Source organism: Bos taurus, chromosome 4, assembly GCF_002263795.3.
Source record: "Bos taurus isolate L1 Dominette 01449 registration number 42190680 breed Hereford chromosome 4, ARS-UCD2.0, whole genome shotgun sequence".
NCBI classification, from domain to species: domain Eukaryota; kingdom Metazoa; phylum Chordata; class Mammalia; order Artiodactyla; family Bovidae; genus Bos; species Bos taurus.
This window is the reverse complement of record NC_037331.1, coordinates 66,260,022-66,283,726: the sequence shown is the minus strand read 5'-3', so window position 1 is coordinate 66,283,726 and position 23,705 is coordinate 66,260,022. Positions and strand designations below refer to the sequence as shown.

General features: G+C 40.3%; 1 protein-coding gene across 6 annotated transcripts in view; it reads left to right on the top strand.

The window, feature by feature from the left end:
• The window catches only part of PLEKHA8 (pleckstrin homology domain containing A8), a 109,083-nt gene that overhangs the window by 44,824 nt on the left and 40,554 nt on the right, over nucleotides 1–23,705 (top strand). For 2 of the 6 annotated variants that reach the window (XM_024990802.2, XM_015469610.3), the window contains exons 13-14: nucleotides 11,045–11,106; nucleotides 16,571–22,373. The exons of 1 other annotated variant lie outside the window; for it this stretch is intronic. In XM_024990802.2, the coding sequence (XP_024846570.1) occupies nucleotides 11,045–11,106; nucleotides 16,571–16,768 (260 nt within the window). In that variant the 3' untranslated portion in view covers nucleotides 16,769–22,373. Of the gene's footprint in view, nucleotides 1–253; nucleotides 2,568–4,999; nucleotides 5,157–11,044; nucleotides 11,107–16,570; nucleotides 22,374–23,705 lie in introns of those variants that run through there. 3 more of the 6 variants (XR_009494159.1, NM_001197032.1, XM_024990801.2) reach the window with 3 other exon arrangements.

Genomic DNA, 23,705 nt, shown 5'->3' with positions numbered 1-23,705 from the left:
TATTAAAAATCAGTTTATCTTAAAGAAGAGCTAAATTAATAGAGAGCCATCTTTTAATAGGAAAACCTAATACTTTAAAGAAGTTAGTTCTTCTTAAATAAATCCTTATGTATCATGAGCCTTACATAATTTTCCCAGGCTTTCCTGCCTGGAAACTTGCTGATGTGCCATGAAACAATATAAAGCTGATATTTCTGTAACATTGTATAAAAAATTTAGATAACTTAATCCTAATATCAGTCTGTTTTTACAGGTCAGGTTATAGAAATTCTGAAAGATTAAAAGACTTGCTAAGACCACAAGGGATCTGGAGCAGGGTCAATTTGGGGTTGCTGTCTCCAGGGTCTTCAGTTTTCCCACAAAAGGTCTTCTCCACCATCCCTGAGCTACCTGCATTTTGGGGCTTCTCATTCATCCTTGAATTTCGAAGACAGTACCAATTATATTGTCCACTGTGTGTCCTGATTTCAGTACTAAAAGTATATTCACCATGACAATTAGGACCCCCATCCAGTATCTATCAAATTTTATGACTTTGTGGAGTGATTAAAATCATGGACTTTCTGGTAGTGTTGTGCCCTTAGGCAATTTACTTTTCTGTGCCTCAGCTTCCTCATCTGTAAAATGAGAATGATGATTTGATTTCCCTAATAAGATTATTGTAAAGATTAAGTAGGTTTATGCATGTGAAAAGATTAGAAATTTGGCATATAGTAAGCATTTGAAAGTGAAAGTGAAGTCTCTCAGTCCTGTCCGACTCTTTGCGACCCCGTGGACTGTAGCCTACCAGGCTCCTCCGTCCATGGGATTTTCTAGGCAAGAGTACTGGAGTGGGCTGCCATTTTTTTCTTCAGAGGATCTTCCCAACCCAGGGATCGAACCTGGGTCTCCAGCATTGCATACAGGTGCTTTACCATCTGAGCCACCAGGGAAGCCCAGTAAGTACTTACAGAGGTTAACTCTATTGCTGTTTGTATTCTCATCATCATGACATATGCACAGTTAATAACCTACCAGAAAATGGGGCTTATTTGTCCCAAATCAGAAATGGAAAGTTTACAAAGCTCAGTTGCTAAGCCCTAAATTTCCCTCCAGACTGACTTCTTAGTATGGAAATTTCACACTGGAAGGAGGATGCCACCACTTCCACCTGCAAGAAAATGCAGACGATACGGGGTTCAGCACTGGGTGCCTGGGGGTGCACTCTGCTTGTCACAGAATGCTACTGCTTTGTGATTGCTGGCTGTGTGAGGGGCAGTGCGGGATGCTCATCTCATTACCCCTCTGTTGGAGCTAGGATAGAGGAGAACCCAGCTGCTTACCTTGGAGGTCGAGAGGAAGTTGAAGATACACCATTTCTGCCTTGCCCCATCCGTTTTTCCCCTACCTTTTACTTTATTTGGAGACTGAGCCCAGAGATGTTGACTTTGTGAAGAGAGAGGAGACTTGAAGGGTAAATGCTGCTTCAAAGCCGAAATAATCACAGCCAGTCTCAACTTTTCCTTTTTTCTCTTCCCTGCTGGACTACTTTTAGTGCAAAGGAAAGGGGGACTGTAAACTTGGAGATTTTCATCCTGATGCTTAGGATTATTTCAGAGGTTTTCATGATTTAAATCATCTTTGCTTACAGGGATTCCTAGTTTCCTGCTGCTGTTCAACATGGAGGGAGAAAGCTCCCCTAACTGCCCCCTCCCTTCTGAACACAGACACAACAAGCTTTGTACAAACAAATAGAGCTTTATAAGAAATGTTACACATTAACTACTCAGAACCAATAGGCTCCTTGATGCATATTTCTTCTTTTTGAAATAATAGCCCTTATAAGTAGAACCTTTGTCTAAAATGAGGTGGTTTGGGTATATAGGTTAAAGAGTGGGTATGTGTAATTTATATGACATATATAAGCACATTAGCATACATTTTTTCATTCTAAAATTGAATTTGAGTTATTGTAATAACAGGTACCATTTATAGAGCACTCAGTGTTGGCATGACACAAGGTTCTCTATAAACATCTTATTTAATCTAAGTACTCCCCTTTTACAGTGATAAACTAAACTTTAGATAAGATAAGTACTTTCCCTAGGGTCTCAGATCCAGATCAGTGGATCTCAGAGTGGTCCAAGGACGGCAGCATCTGAAAACTTATTAGAATTGCAGACTACTGGGTCCCACCTGACACCTGCTGACTCAGAAACTCCTGAGATGGGACCCAACAGTGCGTGTGATCCCAAGTCATTTAAGTGATTCTAATCCATGCTAGAATTTGAAACCCATTCATCCAGAGCTGGAATGTTGACGCTTACTTGTTGCTAGGCTACATTTGGTTATTTGGGAATTTTGACTGCCTCTAAATGATTATTAAATAAGCAGGAGTAAAAGTACTGAAATTAGTTACCCATAGTATCAGTTAATTTTGCCTCCTTTTCATGATAATGGACTGGTTATCCAATGCCTGAACATTTTTCCTTACCTAGGAACAGCAGGACAATTAGTGGGGATAAATTAAGGATAAACCTTGATGATACTCCCAAATTTGAAATCCATTGCTTGAGACAGGTTTTGAGGTAAATGCTCATAAAACTTGCATAGTCTTAATGGCTTATGATATGTAAAAGTTGGAAATGACAAAATGAAAGTAGTGACATCTATTAAGTTTCTGGAAAATGCATGTATAGTCATTGTATTGCTGCAGTTGTATGACCTAGAATGAGTTTTCAGCATCTGGAAGGAGGCCGTCAGTTTTACACTGCCTCCTTTTGCATTTGAGCCATCTCTTGGATCCCCCATAATGATGATCAGAGTGGAATGTTTTGGGTGGTCTCATGCCAAGAACTGTTCTGAACTCCAGTGTCCTCTGATATTTTCTAGAGATCATTCTAAGGAAAGAGTTGGGTACACAAAGCAAATGTGTTTAACGATACACCTTGTAGCTGAGCCCCTCCATTCACAGATGCCACATCAAAAAGAGGCTTCAGAAAGCATCCTTGTAAGTGAAAGGAAGAAAAGTTGCTCTGCCATTTCATGCACCATTGTACTAAATGTTACATGCTCTGCACTACTCCCTCAGCAGGATAGCATATTGCCACATCCCTCACCTCCAAATGATTTCATAAATGTCAGATAAACATTAACCTAACCAAGATCTCTAGCACAGAATAGGAAAAAAAAAAATTAAAGGACACTCAGTTATATAGTTAATATAAAAGGCTTTCACAAATAAGGAGAGCTATACAAGAGAGAGAAAATCAGAACTTGTAATTAGATATTTGACATCAAATCGTAACTTGACCTAACTGTTCTGAAAGTATGGGACATGTGAATGAAGTCATGCCATCTTCAGAACTATTCACAGCATGTGCTCTAATGGCAGAACTGGCTTACAGTACAAGTTTTCATCTCCATGGTGCCTGAAGGTAACAAAGGAAATCTTTGGGTACTTGTTTCATCTCTGTCAACTGGTTATTGAGTTAGCTTTTCTCCACACTATTCATTTTGCCTGAAACTTAGTCACTGTAAAGAATTTGGGGGTTTTCCTAGTAGTAGGTCTTTTGGTGTGTGTGCTCAATTGCGTTCAACTCTTTGCGACCCCATGGCCTGTAGCCAGCCAGGCTCCTCTGTCCCTGGAATTTTCCAGGTGAGAATACTGGAGCAGGTTGCCATTTCCTACTCCAGGATGTCTTTCCAACCCAGGGATCGAACCATGACTCCTGTGTCTTCTGCTTGGCAAGCGGATTCTTTACCGCTGTGCCACCTGGAAAGCCCATTTAAATTATATCGAATATTTATCATTTGGCCAAATATATAAACACAATTCCACCTACTACCTCATGACCCCATTACTTCCAGAGAAGATCTTCATCCAGAATTTGTAGTTTATTATTATAAATGTTTTTATAGATTTACTATATATTTATGTATCCATAAACAGTATGTATAATATATTGCATGTTTTAAACTCACAAACATGGTTTTACATTATACACACTATTCCTTTTTCACTCGGTATATTCAGATTTATTTACTGCTTATTCACTTTCAAACCTTTCTTCGTTCATGATTCTTGTCTGAGGACTTCCTGATTTAGCTCATTTGCAGAACTGAGATAATTCATGTTTCCTGAGTTCAGTGAATGATTGCTTTCACGCTTCCTGCCTTTACTTGTCTGCTTCTCAAGCTCTATCTTAAAACTTGGATTTGTATTTCTCCTTTGTCCTCTGTACAACCCAAAGTAACTTTGTAAGTCCTTACTAGTTATAGATAAACACTCTCATGCATTCTGCTTCTGGACAGAATAGCTGTCCATCAGCAGTAATGGAAAGGTTGTTGGTACTCAGATGCTGTAATAGGTTGAGGCATCATTTCTAAATACTTCGTAGAAAGGTTTTGACTAACCATTAAAAAAAATCAGATCAGTGTTGTTTGCATAAATAGAATAAGGTTCCGATTTTTTGCAAGATATGGCTGGGAAAAGGCACATTTTTCATTTTCATTATTTTGTTTTATCACAAAAAATAAACATCAGTTTTGTCAGAATGCTTTAATGTGACAGGAATGCCCTAAGTTCTCATTGCTTTTAGTTTTGTGACCTTGGGCAGGTAACTATCTCTCTGGGTCTTCTGTTTTTTTCATCCATAAAAAAAAAGAATTGGGCAAGGTGATTGTCAGTGCTTCCTACTCAGAAATTTTGATTCGGTTTCTAAGGAACTGACACATTTAAAAGAACTGGAGGAAGGGAATCATTTATGTCTTTCAGAGGCCAAAAATACTTCAAGATTATAGAACATGCATTATGATAATGAATGGGTAGTTCAGCGAAGATTAATGTATTTCATTTTCTAATCTTCTCTAGGTAACCAAAATAGGTCAGGCTTACAGACTTCATCCTAATTTAATGCATCCTCACGTGGCAGGGATATGTGCAGCCCTAGAAGTCACCTAAGGACTTTGGTCAAGTCTTTTTCTTTTGTGAGTTTTATTTGTTGGTTTTCAATTGCAGAAGTGGTCTTCCTAGGCCTGTTTTCAGGACCCAACCGAAATTCTCTGCTTCCCTCTTCTCCTGTTAGACTGCCTGGCTGGTGTTTTGCCCAGTGGAACTCTTCTCTTGGCAAGATGCAGGCACAGCAAAGAACAGCTGCCTCCTCTAGAAGGACCAGGTGGGATACAGAGAGAGTGCTGCTGGAGAAGCTCTCTCTTCCTTAGACCAGGCTGCCCCTCTTACTTGGACTCACCACATCCTTGTTTTCTTGCTTTCCCATAGAAGGGGGTGTGGAGAAAGATTTCTGGGCCTTTTTGAGCAGTTGCCTTCACTGGCGAAGGGTGGGAAAGGTATAAAGCCCCTGGGTTGGAGAAGTACTGGATCCAGAGCCCTTGTAAACAGGCAGTTTGGCTGCCAGGTGAGCTCGAGCTGGAGGCTCAAAGGCCAGGCCAGGAGGCACCTGTGTTTGCTACATACTGTAAAGAAAAGTGAGTTTCTCTTTACTTCCCCACCACAATTCCAAATTAGAATGATCATGGCTATTAGTAGAAGAAAGTAATACTATCTGTATAGGAAAGAAGACTTAAAAGAATATACCTCTAGAATGCCCTATGTGGTTATCTCTGGGAGGCATGATTATGTATCTCTTTAGTTCTTCCCTTTTTACATTTTCCATATTTTTAACAATGAACACATTATTTTTGAAATCAGAAAAAAAAAAAAAGGTAAGTTTTATACCTTTTTAAACTACTACTGCGCCTCAGATGGGAAGTTCAGAACCCTTGACATGGCATTAAAAGTTCCTCCCAGTTTGGTCCCATCCCCAATATCTGCAGCCCTAGTGAATGGTTCTCCCTTGCTGCCACCATCTCCATGTAGCTTCCTCCATCTGCAACTCCAGCCACCACCCTCCTCTCTGCCCTAGCCAGCCTTTGAGAGTCCTCTGGAGAATTCTCTCTGTCCATATTCTCCCAGGCTGGATTCACCTCTCTCCTTTCCTGTAGTACTAGATACAGATGTCTGTTACAGCAGTTGGCAATTTACATAATAATGCTTTGTTAAACGCTGGTTCTCTTAAAAGCCCATGAACTTCCTGAGGATAGGGGACTTAGTTTAAATCACCCGGAGATCCATGCTGCCTTGGACAGTAAAGGGCGTGCGATAGGCGCACACTAAGTTCTTATTGATGGAGCAGCTGTTCCATTGTGACTGTCCATGAGCAGATTGTAATGGCACTGAATTTCATCTGCTAATTTCTAATGGTATTTAATAGCTTACATGGATGAGGATCACAAGAAATATGGTTTTCCCACTATACCTCTGTGACTCACCTCTGGATGTTTTCCATGGACCTGTACACTATCTTACCAGCTCAGATGGCTCCGTAGATGGTTGGAAAGTTGATTTTCTTGCTGATTTACCCCAGAGGCTGTGCCTAGTATTTCCTGCCCATCTGCACGTGTACGCTTTGTCCGCTAACAGCCCTTTCTTCACTAAGGTCTTATGTACCATCTAAAATGTCTCTGATAACACCTGTCCCCTTAGAGAATCAGATAGGTGACTTACATTGAAGTGTGACTTACATTGAAGACTTGTATCTTTGACAATGCCCTAGCCTACTCAGACTCTTCTCCTAAGAAAAAAATGGAATTTACTCTTGATTTCTCCTTTAGGCTCTCTCTAAGAGCTCTTCTACACTTGAATTTACTGATTTTTTTTATCATTTCTTCTTTAGCTTTGCAATACTGGATGCTGGCATTTCAACCCATTCCTAAAACTTTAGATAGCCAGGGAAATCTGCTGTTAGAATTCAAATGTACAGTCTTATTTCATAGAAAATATAATGTATTTTATGCAATCTTGAATTGTGTAGAATTGTAGTAAGGTATGCCAAAAGTTCCCTTTTGAATGAATGAAAAGGGAACATAAAGATGGGCACAGTAAAGGACAGAAATGGTATGGACGTAACAGAAGCAGAAGATATTATGAAAAGGTGGCAAGAATACACAGAAGAACTGTACAAAAAAGATCTTAATGACCCAGATAACCACAATGGTGTGGTCACTCACCTAGAGCCAGACAACCTGGAGTCCAAAATCAAGTGCGCCTTAGGAAGCATCACTATGAACAAAGCTAGTGGAGGTGATGGAATTCCAGTTGAGCTATTCCAAGTCCTGAAAGATGATGCTGTGAAAGTGCTGCACTCGGTATGACAGCAAATTTGGAAACCTCAGCAGTGGCCACAGGACTGGAAAAGGTCAGTTTTCATTCCAATCCCAAAGAAAGGCAATGCCAAACAATGCTCAGACTACTCACAATTGCACTCATCTCACACACCAGTAAAGTGATGCTCAAAATTCTCCAAGCCAGACTTCAACAGTACGTGAACCGAGAACTTCCTGATGTTCAAGCTGGATTTAGAAAAGGCAGAGCAACCAGAGATCAAATTGCCAACATCTGTAGTATCATTGAAAAAGCAAGAGAGTTCCAGGAATATATATGCTTCTACTTTATTGACTACGCTAAAGCTTTTGACTGTGTGGATCACAACAAACTGTGGAAAATTCAAGAGATGGGAATACCAGACCATCTGACCTGTCTCCTGAGAAATCTGCATGCAGGTCAAGAAGCAACAGTTAGATCCAGACATAGAATAACAGACTGGTTCCAAATTGAGAAAGGAGTACGTCAAGGCTGTCACCCTGCTTATTTAACGTATATGCAGAGTACATCATGTGAAATGCTAGGTTGGATGAAGCACAAGCTGGAATCAAGATTACCAGGAGAAATATCAATAACCTCAAATATGCAGATGACACCACCCTTATGGTAGAAAGTGAAGAGGGACTGAAGAACCTCTTGATGAAAGTGAAAGAGGAGAGTGAAAAAGTTGGCTTAAAGCTCAACATTCAAAAACAAAGATCGTGGCATCGGGTCCCATCACTTCATAGCAAATAGATGGGTAACCAGTGGAAATAGTTCAGTTTAGTTCAGTGGCTCAGTCGTGTCCAACTCTTTGCGACCCCATGGACTGCAGCATGCCAGGCCTCCCTGTCCATCACCAACTCCTGGAGTTTACCCAAACTCATGTCCATTGAGTCGGTGATGCCATCCAGCCATCTCATCCTATTTCATCCCCTTCACCTCCTGCCCTCAATCTTTCCCAGCATTGGGGTCTTTTCCAATGAGTCAGCTCTTCACATCAGGTAGCCAAAGTATTGGAGTTTCAGCTTCAACATGAGTCCTTCCAATGAACACCCAGGACTGATCTCCTTTAGGATGGACTGGTTAGATCTCCTTGCAGTCCAAGGGACTCTCAAGAGTCTTCTCCAACACCACAGTTCAAAAGCATCAATTCTTCGGTGCTCAGCTTTCTTTACAGTCCAACTCTCACATCCATACATGACTACTGGAAAAACCATAGCCTTGACTAGACAGACCTTTGTTGGCAAAGTAATGTCTCTGCTTTTTAATATGCTGTCTGGATTGGTCATAATTTGCTTCCAAGGAGTTAAGTGTCTTTTAATTTTATGGCTGCGGTCACCATCTGCAGTGATTTTGGAGCCCCCCAAAATAAAGTCAGCCACTGTTTCCACTGTTTCCCCATCTATTTGCCATGAAGTGATGGGACTGGATGCCATGATCTTAGTTTTCTGTATGTTGAGCTTTAAGCCAACTTTTTCACTTTCCTCTTTCACTCTCAAGAGGCTCCTTCGCTTTCTGCCATAAGGGTGGTGTCATGTGCATATCTGAGGTTATTGATACTTCTCCTGGTGATCTTGATTCCAGCTTGTGCTTCATCCAGCCCAGCATTTCTCATGATGTACTTACTCTGCATATAAGGTAAATAAGCAGGGTGGCAATATACAGCCTTGACATACTCTTTGTTCCATGTCCAGTTCTAACTGTTGCTTCTTGACCTGCATATAGGTTTCTCAAGAGGCAAGTCAGGTGATGTGATATGCCCATCTCTTTCAGAATTTTCCACAGTTTATTGTGATCTACACAGTCAAAGGCTTTGGCATAGTCAATAAAGCAGAAATAGATGGAAATAGTGGTAGACTTTATTTTCTTGGGGTCCAAAATCACTGCAGATGGTGACTATAGCCATGAAATTAAAAGACCCTTGCTCCTTGAAATAAAAGCTATGACCAACCTAGACAGTGTATTGAAAAGCAGAGACATTACTTTGCTGACAAAGGTTCGTCTGGTCAAAGCTATGAGTTTTCCAGTAGTCATGTATGGATATGAGAGTTAGACTATAAAGAAAGCTAAGCACTGAAGAATTGATGCATTTGAACTGTGGTGTTGGAGGAGACTCTTGAGAGTCCCTTGGACTGCATGGAGATCCAACCAGTCCATCCTAAAGGAAATCAGTCCTGAATATTCATTGGAAGGACTGATCCTGAAGCTGAAACTCCAATACTTTAGCCACCTGATGTGGAGAACTGACTTACTGGAAAAGACCCTGGTGCTGGGAAAGATTGAAGGCAGGAGGAGAAGGGGATGACAGTGAATCAGATGGTTGGATGGCATCACCAACTTGATGGATGTGAGTTTGAGCAAGCTCCAGGAGTTGGTGATGGACAGGGAAGCCTGGCATGCTGCAGTCCATGGGATTGCAAAGAGTTGGACATGAATGAGAGATTGAACTGAACTGATCCTAAAAGTATTAATGAAGCCTCACCCAAATTTTAACAATAAACATTGACAAGAATTACATCATTTCAAAGCTAGAGGGCTCAAATTAATTGTAAACTGTGTTTAAGCTTGCAGCTATGCGGCCTGGCTGTGTTGCTCAGTAAGATGCAGATACCTGATGTCATTTGGCAGTTCTGTGAGCCACACTGTGTTTTGCTGCATAGGAACTTGTGGTTGTGGTTTTGGTGTCTAGGTCTTTTTTGTTGTTGTTGTCATTATTTTAACCTCTGCTCTTGTTACAATTTAAAATGTCTTTGTATCCTATTATAGTGTCACCCAAGCATTGATTAAATGGCGATGGTGCTTGTACTAGTGCTGAAACTAGCCCATGAAAACAAACAAGTTTGGAATAAAATGTAGATGTGGTAAAACATGATAAAGAGGGTCAAACAACCCCCATGATATTCTGCGCTATAATTTAGGAATGTGAGGACTCTGTAGACCACTAAAGATGATTCTGAAAAAATAAAATGGAGCATTGAAATAAAAATGCACTGTGGTAATATAGAGCTGTGCCTCCTGAGAGAATGTTTATTCCTGTAGAAAAATCAGTTTTCAGTTTGGAATATATTGAATTATTCAAATCCTTCAGGAACATATCCCTTGCATAAAATGCAGTCATCTTGTTCTTGAGATTATTTTTTGTAATTAAAATTACTATATAGAAGTTTTTTAATCTCCTAAAACTCATTGGGGAAAAAAAATAGGTTTTTATCTTTAAAGTCTAGAATATGAATTGACTTTTATTAATAAGCCTCACCGGTTACTTTATATCTAGCTTAATAATTTCAAGCTGTTCCATAATAGTTTTCAAAGTTCTAGCTTTAACACTGTATATCCAGGGTTATGGGACATCTAGGACTAACATATGACATCCCAGAATAGAATGTTAGAATTGAAGAGAAGCTTAGAGAAAATTTTACAAAGAGGAAAAGAGATGGTTAGAGAGGTTGGCTAAGGGACTGGCTCAGGGTCACACAACATTTCAAAGAACTGCATTTTTCTATTTTTATAGTGTATTTTAAATTATATTCTCCACATGACAATATCCTTTCCTCCCTTTTTACTTCCTTATATGTATTGAATTTTCCAACCATAATAATAAGCCACCGTTCAGCTGTATTGACACAGGGTAAGAGTGGAAGTATCAAAATTTTTTTTCAATTTTTCTTTTAAAAAAAATCTCTGGAGGCTTGTTTTTCCTACTCAGGACTTTTGGAGTATATAATCTTGTAATTAAGTTTTTTCCCTCAGTTTTTAATGCCTATAGGAATATGCTGCTATGTACATTAGAAAGGACATGATGCAAATAACACATCAAATCCTGATGAAATTGTTCCTCACGGAGTATTTCTTCTTTCCAAGATAACGCATATGGTAAAACATTGCGGCAGCACCATGGCTGGGTCGTTCGAGGAGTTTTTGCGGTAAGCAAGCCTTCTGCCTCCTGATGTTCTGATGGTCACAGCAAGGTGTTTTGTTTCGCTTTGTGTGTGTGGTGTTTCTGTTTGCTTTGTTTTTGAGAATAAGAACCAAATGTTGCTTATTTCATTGAAATCTGTAAGTCTGTTGTGTGGAAATGTTGGCAATAAACAGTAAGAAAAGACTTAGAATGTGCTTCACCTTATCTAGTTCCAGGGACCCTGAGATTTGTCTCAGAAGTGGCTGCCTTTCGGATGAGGTAGTAAAGAGTGTCAGTGTAGACTAGAGATCACGCTCTGAGGGGAAACCAGGGGTGGTTTCAAGCCCATAGCTCCCTCTGCTGCCTGTCAGGGTCAGGCCTGTTAATTCTCAGATTTTAGTTAGTCTTTTTTCCTCAACTGAATTGTATCTTTGAATATTAACTGACCTGGGTTGCCAGTGGCTAGAACTGGAAGCCTCTTCTTCCCCAATTATTTCCCTTGTGGAAGTGTTTGTATTTGTGTGTGTTGGCTCCTGTTACCTATTATTCCTTCCTTCCTTGCATGACCTGGGAAGAACACACACCTGAGAATCATATTTCTCAGGTGGACAGATCAATTTACCTGCTTTGTAAAATAGCTGGAGCAGATGGCCCCTTTCTGTCAGCAGTAATATTCTGTAATTCTTCCGTTGGGCGAGAGGTCAGCCATAGTCATGTGCAGCCATGAAAAGGCTGAATCTCATGTCGTGGTACAATAGGAAATGTCAGAGGATTGAAAATAGCTTGCAGATGAAGTCTGTTACTAATTTGCCTAAGTAAGAACTGTTCAGGTCATGATTTCTTAGGAGACTGGTAAAGAAAGTGGGAAGAATTTATGGAAGAAAGCAAATTTTAGTGAAAATGAAACATTTTACTGTTCACTGGACTAGGAGCCAGACCAGTTGCAGCCACAAACTGCTCACATTTACCTTCAGTGGATGTTTAATAACGTAATAATAGCTTCCGTGTGGCTATTGGACACTTAACCATGTATCAGACACTGTGCCAGGTACTTCTGTGTTCATTATCTTTGGGAATCCTTAGGATTAGCTCCCACTGTTGTACAAGTTCAGAACTGTTCATTTCAGTCCCAAAGTGAGGCAGTGGCAGAGCCCAGGTCTAAACCCAAATCTGTCTCCAAGGCTGGTGCTCATCCCACACATCACAGCTCTCCACAGTGAAGACAGAATGATCGAGAAACTGCTAGTGAGAAATTAGGCAAAAGATGCTGCTCCATTCGTCAATCTCCCTGAGTAAATACTGTGATTGCCTGCAGGTGTCTGACGCCCAAGTTCCCTTGGTGAGATGAAAAGCAGGGAAACATTGAGTTGCCTCATTTGTAAGAAAAATAAATGTAGTTTTGTTTTATTTGTTATTCCAGTAGAGAGGGCAGAGTTTAATCCTGAAATATTGATGATCCAAGAGACATTGCCAACAAGCATGAAGCTATAGCAGAAAATGTATCATGAGCATAAGTCTTTGAAAGGACATTTTAACTTACAGCATTTTTCTAAATAATTTAGATTATGTAGTAATTTAGTAATTAATCTAATTTAGTAATTTAGATTCATTGTAAAAATAAAATGTATAGAAAAATAGGGTAAAACTTAAAATTGTCCACAGTCTCACTGCTTTATAATAACCATCTTCAACATTTTTGTGTTTTGCCTTCTTTGCTCTTATTTTCATTTATTTAACATATTCTTTTCAATGTTGTTCTATTTCATTGTGTATATTTATATAAATATCTACTAATAGATATTTATATTTTTATTTTATGTGTATAATTATCTTAATTTTGTATACTTACTCTGTACATGCATGTAAGTTTTTTTGACACTTAACTGGTTGTATAGTTTTGTATTGTTTTTCTCCACTTTTTTAGTTTTTATACTTTCTAGTTGTATTGAGGAATAACTGACATATGTTACTGTATGTTTAAGGCACACAGCATGGTGGTTTGATTTAAATGTATTGTAAAATGATTACCACAATAGGTTCAGCTAAATCCATCTTATATAAATACAAAAGAAAAGAAAGGAAGAAGGAAAAATGTTTCTCCTTGTGATGTGAATTCTTAGAATTTACTCTTTTCACACGTTTGCTCTATATCCAGCAGCAGTATTAGCTGTAGTTGTCCCCACTTATTTTTAGGGATTGCCTAATATTTCCCCCAGTATAGAGGTAGCATAATTTATTTGTTCCAAACCTTTGTGTTGGAAATTTCAGTTGCTTCCAAGTTTGTTTTTACAGATGAAACAGCATCTGTTATTATGCATTTTTGACTAAAACAGTTATTTCCTCAAAATAGATTCCTGGAAGTAGAATAGCTATGTCTAATGCAAAGAACTGAAACCCCAACTTAGAGCACTTGCCGTGCACTGGATGTTGTTTTAGGCGCTTTACTTACATAAAGTTATTAATCTCATAGCTCTGAAGTGGCTTCTCCTATTTTCCCTGCTTATAAACGAAACCTGAAACACATGGGTGTGAGGTAATAACACCCAAAGTTACAGGAAAAGAGCATTTGGAAGACTCTTGATGTTACTGCCAAGAGTTTTTTAATTTGCTGATTTTTAAGAAAATAGATTCTGTTGAGCATTTGGTAACAGCATTATTAATAGAGGAGCTTCCTTTCAGTCTCTCTCCTGTTATTCTCCAAGTCATCCCTACTTCGGGAAGTTTATTGAGTTTTCTAATGTCCTGATTAAAATCATCAGGGGCAGATCTAACTAATCTTGGTTGCTCAGGGAAATATCTTTTACACTCACCGAATCTGACTTACTTAACAGCCAAATATTGGACTTTTATCTTCAAACAGTTATGGTCTGTGGAGCTGATGTCTAGTCTAGGCTCTGTCTCTTTCTGTGGCTCTCTGTTTTGGCTTCCGCTTCAGTTGAGTTCTGTCATTGTTTCCCAAATAGACTCAGCTGCATCATTGTTCCCTAGGAACCTTTGAGAAATGCATTGTTGTGGGCTCCACTCTGGAGAAACTTTAAACATTTTTTATTTTATGTAAATATACGTACGTAGTTTTATTTTGCTTTTTATCACAGAGTCCAAAAAGGTTATATAACAAAAAATGGCAGTTTGTTCCATACTTCCCAGACTCTCTAAAAGAGGCTGCAACTTTTCAAATGCTTTGGCTGTTTCTTCCAATACTTCTGTAATTCTAAAACTATTTACTCTTCTCTGTGGCCCTATCCATTTTAATTAATGTTGATTTCTGTTATAGATTAGAGTTTGCCACCTCAGACCTTACTGCCACTACTTCCCCTCCTCTGCCTCTACTTCCCCTGTATAATTATATCACAAGTCAACATGATGATGATGAGCCAAAATTCTATGACTTTTTTTGTTCTTTCTTATATGAGTTTTATATTTTTCTCTGTACCATGAATTCTTTCACATCATCATCATTTTGAACTTACAAATGTATTGGATTATCTGTATTTTTTTTAGAACTTTCTAAACTCTTATTCCAGTCTGATTTGTTGTACTGCTGTTGTCCTAGAACTTTTGTTCATAAATTTCCCTATACTGAGTCCCCACCTCACCTTAATTTTATTTCCCAAGTCCTGTGACTTCCTATTTCTTGATCTAATCCCTTTTTTTTGATGATATCCAAACTCTAGTAGCTTCCTAAAAAAAAGGAGTGCAAGGGAAGTAAATTTTTGAGTTCTTGCATGCCTGAAATTGTCTTTATTCTTCCCCCTTTTTCCTAGAGTGTTGCTTTGGCTGGTGTAGAATTCTAAAGTGAAAGTTGCTCAGTCGTGTCCAACTCTTTGTGACCCCGTGGACTGTAGCCCACCAGGCTCCTCTGTCCATGGGATTCTCCAGGCAGGAATAGTGGAGTGGGTAGCCATTCCCTCCTCCAGGAGGTCTTCCCAACCCAGGGGTTGAACCCGGGTCTCCTGCATTGCAGGCAGATTCTTTACCGTGAACCACCAGAATTCAAGGTTAATAGTAATTTTCTCTCAGAACTTTGAAGGCAGTCCTCTGATGTCCTCCAGCTTCCAGTGTTACTACTATAAAACCTGTAAAATCTAATGTGTGTAAACCGCTTCTCACCTCCTCCTAGATGCTTTTAGGATCTATTCCTTATCCCCACCTTCTAAAATTTCACCATGTTTGCCTTTGGGTCTTTATCATTCGTTTTGCTAAGCATTTGACTGGGTCTTTAAATCTGGAGACTCATATCCTTCTGTTCTGGGAGATTTTCTCTCATGATATTTTTGGGCAGTTGCTTTTCCTCCATCCTTTGCTCTCCCTTATACCCCTACCATTATTTGAGTGTTTATGATGTGCCAGGTAGTGGAGTAAACGCATCCTGCATTCCCATTAATCCCTCAAACAAGGAAAGTGCTACCAGTCATCTTCTGCAGACAAGGAGACTGAGGTTCTAATTTAGCCCCCTTGCTTAAATTCCTCAAGCTAACCTGTAAAAGAGTTGGGATTCAAGTCCAGGTCTCCTCACCTAGAGGCTGTGCTTTAACCACTGCATAATGCCAGTCACTCCCCAGTTGCAGAAAGGGAGAGGGTTGATTCTCAAAGACTTTCAATATAAGGAAGCTCAAGAAAGCAATTGCAAGATTTTTTTTACAATCTATTGAAGATTTTAAAAGCCTCCAGAGAGCTCAGGGGAGCCAAAACTAGTAGATGCCAGAGAACAGATTTCAGGACGCTTAGGGAACAGTTGGCCTGCAGAGAGAGGGGAGCTGTAAGGAGCTTAGGAAATCTTTCTTCAGGGAAGCAGTGTGGTTGGTGGTGTGGTTGAAAAAGCAGAGAGATGATCCTAAGTTCAGATCCTGGCCCTGGCACTCATTAGCTGTGTGATTTCCATATGTAAAATAAAGGATATAGATTGTACAGGGTTCTTACAAAGATTAGCTGGGATAAAATACGTTAAAGAATCAGCATGCAAGCAAACCATAAATGTTAACCCCCTTCATTTTTAGAAAATGTTCACGAATACAAAGGAAATCTCTACATAAAGGTGAATGGGACATAGGTAAAGAAAGTGTGTGGAGATGAGATATAAACAGGATGATGAGCTGCTCCGCCAGGCTGGCCATGTGCCAACAAAGACTGTGCAAGCAGCATGCGTGCAAGTCATTCTTAGCACTCCACGGGAAGAGACTGGATCACTGTGAATGAGAAAGTTTGAGCTTTTCTCAAACTGTTCTCCTCTCACCATTCCCTGACTTGATGGGATTATTCGTCCTCAAGATAGCCCAAGAAGATATGTGCTTCTTCAAGCATTAAAGTGATTTGGTTCTTGAAACATAATTGAAGAGTCCATGAACTGAAAGAATGCATGCCTGTTTTTTCACTCGCTCGCCTCAGCTCTGTGTATGTGTGTGACTGTGTGCACGCATGTGTTTGTGCATGAGTATAATGTGCAAGTGAGCATGTCATGGTGCAGCTTTTCACGAGCAATTCTTTTGCAGTTAGCTCTGAGGGCAGCTCCATCCTATGAAGATTTTGTGGCTGCATTAACCATTAAGGAAGGCGACCACCAGAAGGCAGCTTTCAGTGTTGGGATGCAGAGGGACCTCAGCCTTTACCTCCCCGCCATGGAGAAGCAGCTGGCGATACTGGACACTTTATATGAGGTCCACGGACTGGAGTCTGACGAGGTGGTATGACATCTGCAGGGTAGCGCTGCCTCCTCACTTCAGGGAATAAAGTTTGCTAAAGTGTTTTGTTGCCCGACTTAAATTTCCAGCAGCAGCTCCAGCCCTCTCCAATCTCTTACTTGGAGAAAGGAGAGGGGAAGGAAAAGCCTAGTGCTTTTATATATAATTTTTTGAATGCTGTATGTTTTGTGTGTTTAAAAATCAAGGTGCTATATATTTAGTTCAAAAGGCCTCATGGAAAAACAAATTGTAGCTGTTATATAGATGTGAACAGCAAGTTATAAGAGCAGATTTGACAATGAATTTGTTAGTATTATGTTTTGTTTTTAGCTTTTAGTTTTAATGGGCCACCCAAACCCAAGCTGAAAATGAGCAATTTTCTGTATCAAGGACTATAACTCATAGCCATTATTTCAGTCAACTTAGAATTAGTCTAAAATTTTCAAGGAGTTAAGCCCCTCTGTTGAAGCTATTGAAAATGTAGAGTTTGCTATTCCTAGGTGTTCTGCAGAGAATTCTCTTCTCTGTGGCTCCATGGGCCAGAAGAACCTGTGTATTAAACACATCCGGTACACTGGTGACCAAGCAGTGCCATCTCTGAAGAGATGAGTGGTATGGCCTTGCATCGAGCCGGAGGATAGTATGGGAGAGGTGGGTGGGTCATCTGAGGTGACCCCTGTGCAGTACACACCCTTCGCCGCCTACTTTCCCCTGCATCATCTCAGTTGGACATCACAGCAAAACCATGGTATTCAGGGATTATTATTAAACTTCATAAGTAAGGTTTAGAGGTCAAGGGATAGGCTCAGTCACACAGCTGCTAAATGGAGGAACCACGTGATTTCCATGTGTGACCTGGACCACATCAAAATTACATGGAAAGCTTGTTTGAAAATTAAATTCCCAGGCCTTACCTTGACCTGAAGAACCAGAATTGTGGGAGTAGGACTCAGGATAATAAACCTTGAGTTTGAATAAATTTTACAAGGTATTCTTGTGCAACAGGGTTGAAGAACTATGAGATTAAATTCTAGTTTATGGAATTCCCAGTCTTCTGCATGAACTAAATGTTTGTATCCTTTCTTGGAAAGAGGAGAAGGCTATCATTGAAGTGAAGTAGTTAAAAGGAGAGTGAGACGTGGAGCGAGTTTACTCAGCAGCTTTCTTAACCGAACATGCAGACCTTGGTGTTGTCCCCGGGGGCCGCAGTTCCGAATGTGCTCTCTGACCAGTCTTGGCTTAATCACCAATGGTGCAGAGCAAGCTAAATGCAGCTGCTTATCTGTCTCAAGAGCTTTGGGACCATGTCACAGTTTAAAAGTGGGATTTTTAAGTCTTTCATGAAACAACCCGAAGAGTGTGATGTGATGCCAGGACTGTGGCCTCAGTCCCTCAGTAAGTCAGCCTGCCAGGAGTGGGCGTGGGAGAGAGGCCACGGGTGCCTTCTGTGCCAGAGGCTACTCGCTTAAAGTCGCTGGAAGGAAAGGTCCAGCACGAGCTAGCTCCCCGGCTGTAAGTGGTGTTCCTTTGAGGGGCCCAGGGGATACTGCTCCGAGGGCAAAGAGAGCCCTCTCCTTGGGTGAGAGGTTGCTGTGGGGAAGGGTACTGATTTGGTCTTTTTGTCTGTCTTTAAACAAACGAGTGGGCAGTTAACGTAGGTCAAATTATTGAATTGGGTACTCTGCACAATAAGGACTTGTGGAAAATGCTTAAACTTTAGAAAAACAGCATCGGATATTTTAAAGCTGGAGAGAGAAACAGTGCTGAAGTGACATTGATTCTTTCATATTTTAGCACTTGCTGTTGGCAGCTGCCAAGGCATGTGTGTTGTCTCCTCCACTCCCACAAGTAATTAGCGTGCATCTCCTTCTCTGGCTAGTGTGGGCATGATAGCAGGACTCGGGGATAATTTAGACTTCCTGCCCTTCACAGAGCCTCCTAAAGGCAAGGAAAAAGCCACCTGCCTTTGCTTTACGTTGAGTGAATGCACATCAGCTATTGTGCCATCAGGTGGGGAGGCTACCTGGAGACTGTAAGTGTTGTGAAGCATGACCATTTTGAGCAAATGCTGGTGCTTCCTGTCACCTCAGGTGAACTGCTATGGTCCCTGGCAGAGGTGGGCTCACGGAATATACCTCAGATTTTCCACTAAGGCTCTGAATACACACAAAAAGAAAGCTGCTCAACATAACCATTTCACATTTATATAGGTACTGCCTTGGTATATATGATCCAGTTTTCTGGAGAAGATTTCATATTATCTGGGATCTTTGATCAGAGAAGCTTGAGTAACTTGAATAAGTCACATTATCTACTCAACACTTTTCCAGCCCTGCAGAAAGGGAGTAATGTTTTTCAATAGATATTTTCCTTACTGGAGCATGTTAAGTTTACCTGAGATGCATAAAGCTCTGGAAATTGAACTATCATCATACTAGATGATAAATTCAGTTTGACCTGAAGCTTGGCACAGTCAGAGCTTTATCCTGGAACTATACTATTTGCTTCTCCATTTTACTTAAAATCACAATTTGTGCTAATTTGCATTTACTATCTAAGAAGAGGACAAAGAGAAAAGAGAGTTAAGGCTTTCTCTTCAGAATCCTCCCAAGATTCCTGGGGCTTCCAAGCTTTCTTTCATTCTGACAGAGGAGATGGGAAAATGGTATTATGTTTGTTGGTGGAGTAATCACCTTGCTCAAACATTTTTAGGATTCCCTTTCTAGATTAACCTTTAGAGAGATCTTGAAGGAAAATAAAAGGTAATGTGTCTTCTAGGTATCATTAGAAGCTAATAAGTAGCATTTGCACAATCTCTCACAAGGTACTTTGATACATATAATTTCATTCATGTCTATACTTCTTCCCACGGCAGAAGCCAGGCCTTACACTTAGGAGGGATTAACGTGTGTTTGTCTAACTGAACAAAACAAAATCCTTTCAATGATGGCAATTTTTTCTCCTTTGAAAGCAAATTTGATTCATTATATCTAATCTTGGCAAAAATGCTAAGTTAGAGGGGGTACCTTTTGGGGAAGAAACCACCTTGTGTCTATGAAGTGCAGATGATTTTCTCATCACCTCTTGATCCAGCTCTACAGGAAGTTTAGAAGTGGGGCTCTTGGAATGTTGAGCACACCTATGCCCAGGAAATTGACTTTGAAAGGCAGCATTTGTTAGGATGAATAAGTAGTGACTTCAGGGGCCTTGTTATCATTATTTGTGTGTCATTCTGAATATAAATCCTCCCCAAATATCATATTCCATGATGAGGGATCTCCTTTTCTAATTGTTGTGAATAGTGCCCTCATCAGAGTACCAAATCCATCCCTTTTTAAACTGTTTTGCTCCATTCTTCAGCAGCAGCTTTCTAGTGGAGCATCTGGCACAGGCCTAGCCAGGGTCAGGTGCCCAGCCTATAAGCATTCTCTCTTAGTCTGCAAGAGCTTCTTAAAGAACCCCTGTCCCAATGTATAGCTGTGAAGCAGGTGACCATATGGTGTGTACCATCTAGGAAAAGTGATATGTTATTAGATAAATGCTGCTGGAAAGATTTGCAGTCTTCTCTTTTTGATTATTAATTACACACACACACACACACATATCCATCCCTAAAGTTAATGCTTTTAGTTTTCTATTTTCGGAAAAGTGTTTTTAAGTAGGAAAAGCTTGTGGTAGGGACCAATAAATAAATTACACTTTTCTTTATTAAATTTGAAGTAAACTAAAAGAGCTGAAGCAAGAGGTATCTTATTAAAGAAACCAAATCTGATGGTGAAAAATCAGAAGAAATATCATTTAAGTCAGTAAAGAAAGTCAGAGGGTTATGAGCAATACAAGATGCGATTTGGGGAGCTTTCTGGAAGAAAACTGTTCTTAGGTTTTTTTCCTACTAAATGACCGTGTACTGTAGAAGTTAGTTCCATGATGGTACATTTCTGAATCCCTTGCTTCTGATTTTAGTTGTTTTTTTTTGTTTTTTTTTTTTAATAATTATTCAGCTTTCCTGTCTTCATGTTTGATTTCTTTTTTTTTTAAGTGAACCTTTAAAATTTTTTTTAGATTTAGAATTCATGGGTACAGTACATTCTAAGCCATTGTTCTGTTAGCTGAGCTCACGTGTTTTGTCTTGGAATGCCTGACTTCCATGCTCTTTGTGATCTGGTGGAGTCTGTACATGAGCTTCAGTGTCAACAGCAACCCATGTCCCTATGACATGCATGTAGAGTGCTTTACCTGGAAACACGCTCTGCTTCCGGGCAGCCCTTCATTGTCTGCAGTTGCTTACTCAGGGGTTCATAATAATGACATAAAAATCCCCACTAGCTGTCTAATAGTATTTTAAGACTGCTTATCTATTAATAGGGTGTAAGGGTCCTTTCAGCAATTCCATGAGCATACTGTTCACTGGACCTCCTCTGGAAATGCCCCCAGACCTGTCCTGGCACAGGCAGTAGCCTGCGTACAGAGGCCATCTGCACGATTTCTCATCGCACTGCTGCCTCAGGGCACTTGGAAGTGACCCTCAGCAGTACAGTTGACACAAGCATTGATCCTTCTTCTGCACTGTTTCTGTATAACCTTTCATTTCAAAAGGAAAAAACATAGCACTACTCTGCGGAGCAGAAGTTTTCCAAATTCTTTGGTTACCCTTTTTAATCAGTTCTCTTTCAGAGTGAACACATGTTCTCAGCTACACTATGTGAGAACACAAGAAAGAGACCTTGCTTGTTCTAAGCACTAGACTTTCTATTTTATGTATTTTAAAGTCCGATCGTATTTCCTCCCAGACTTTGTAAACAGAAACCACTCTGGGATGGTTGGTACCCCTAGCAAAGCTGATCTCATCCACAGATTCCCACATATCTGTGTCTATTTATAGGTGTATTATGGAGTCAGTTGTGACAAGAAAGGTGATCTGGAAGTAATTCTGTTGCTTCCCAGAAGGCTAATGAGCCAGTCTCGTGGCATGTTTGATGCGTGAGTCCCCGGTGTCATGACAATTTCACTAGAATGTCAGTAAGCAGCCCAACTACCTCATGTGAAATTGGCTGTGGACAATCTGTGTCAGATGAGACATGTGTTAAGGTTGATTTAATCTGGTTAATAGAATGGACAACATAATGTCTCTGTAAAGAAGAAACACATTAGACCAGACGCCAAAGGCTACTATGTACATAGATTTCCTTGGATTGCTTTTTAAAGTCAGTGTTTAATTCTGCCCCCAGTATTCTCATCTCAGTTGGTTGTGATTTCATGGATCCATGCACTTTGAATATCTGTCACATGCAGTCCTATGTTACTTGTTCTTGTCCTTCAACATTTTGAGTGAGCATCATAATGACAGTAGAAAGAAAGTGACTGGTGGTTTGTTGATTCCTTAATTTTAATGGACATTTACTTAGAATATAATGTGTTGGAGCCTTTAAGGATCAACTGGATAAATGAGAATTTCATGTTTAGGTTTCATGTAAAACTCTGTCCAAGTTCATACTCTGTATTTTGTGGGAAGGGGGAACAAGGGAGGGATTTACTTTTTTTGCAAAAGTATTTGAAAACATTTGTCAGATTTTATATTCATTAGTTATAATAAACTTATTTTTCAAGTATTTTATCAAGTGCTTCTCTGGAAGATTTTTGTGTGGGGTTTTGTTTAGTGAATATACCAGTAATAAGTATCATTTACTGGAACACATACTACTTGCCAGGCATCATCCCAAGCTCTTTACAGATATTAATTCACTTAATCCTCCTAATCAGCTTTTAGGGCCAGTACTGTTATTAACCTGAAGTTACAGATGGGAAAACTGAGGCACAGTTGGGGAATCCCCTGGTCTTAGATCCCACAGCTGATGAGTAGAGCCAGGCTACACACTCAGGCAGCCTAGCTCCAAAATCTTTATAACAAACCACTTAGACCTAAACAAAAAATAATTTTGAAGCATCAAATGGCCACTACAATGGCATTGCCCAGGGTATTCTAAGCAGGCTAGAAAGACCAGCTGCTGTCACAGGTGGCTGTGTTCTTCAGCCTGGTTTAATTCTGTTTTCAGAGAAACCACAAATGCAGACCAAAGAGAGGAATTTGCTGTGCAAAATGTTTGAGTTGCTGTTTGGTTAATTAGTTTACATGCAAAGCAGATACTTCTTTTTGTCTAAATCAGTTGGTGCTAAGGTAAGGTTGCACTTGTCAGGTGTTCACTCTCATATACTTGCTGGTGGATGTTAGGATGCCTGCAGATAGATAGGTGCATGTGGCTGGCACTGGAGTGCAACCCTGTCCACACCACCTCCTCAGGGAAGCTTCCCGCCTGTGCCCACTTGAGGCCTCCTCTCCAGCCACCTCTTTACATGAGCTGGGCTGTTTAGAATTGGGACAGGGAGGTTTGAAGGCAGAGAGAGAGAAACCAGCGAAGTGTGGTAGTGTTGGAGCAAAAGGGTCCTGTGGAGTCTGAGCTGGGGTAGCCATGTTGGGTCACGTGGAAGAGAAGGGAGAAGAGAAGGCCAATGGGGAAGGAAAGGATGATGCAGGCGCACTAGAAGCAGGGATGAGGAATTAGATAGTCACCAGGCACCAGCAAAACTCTGTTGAAGGCCAACTTTCCCTTTCCCACTTCTAGCTCCTGCCCCAGAAGTCCTCCCCTTGAGAACTGTGTGGCTTTACAATAAGACCCCAGCCCTTTTGCTTACAGTGCTTTCAGCAGGTGTATCTAAAAGCACGTGTGTGTCTTTGTTCCACACCGAATATGGGCAAATCCACAAAAACCCAAGTAACATACACTGAAGAACCACCACCACTATCATTATTTTCACAGTGTAAAGTGGAAATGCCCATCCAGACCTGAAGTCAGTTTATGTGGGTTCTGCTTATTCCAAGTTAATGTGCAATTCCCCTACAAAACTCCAGGAGCCTTTTTGTAATAGCTTTGTTCTTATCATAAGCATC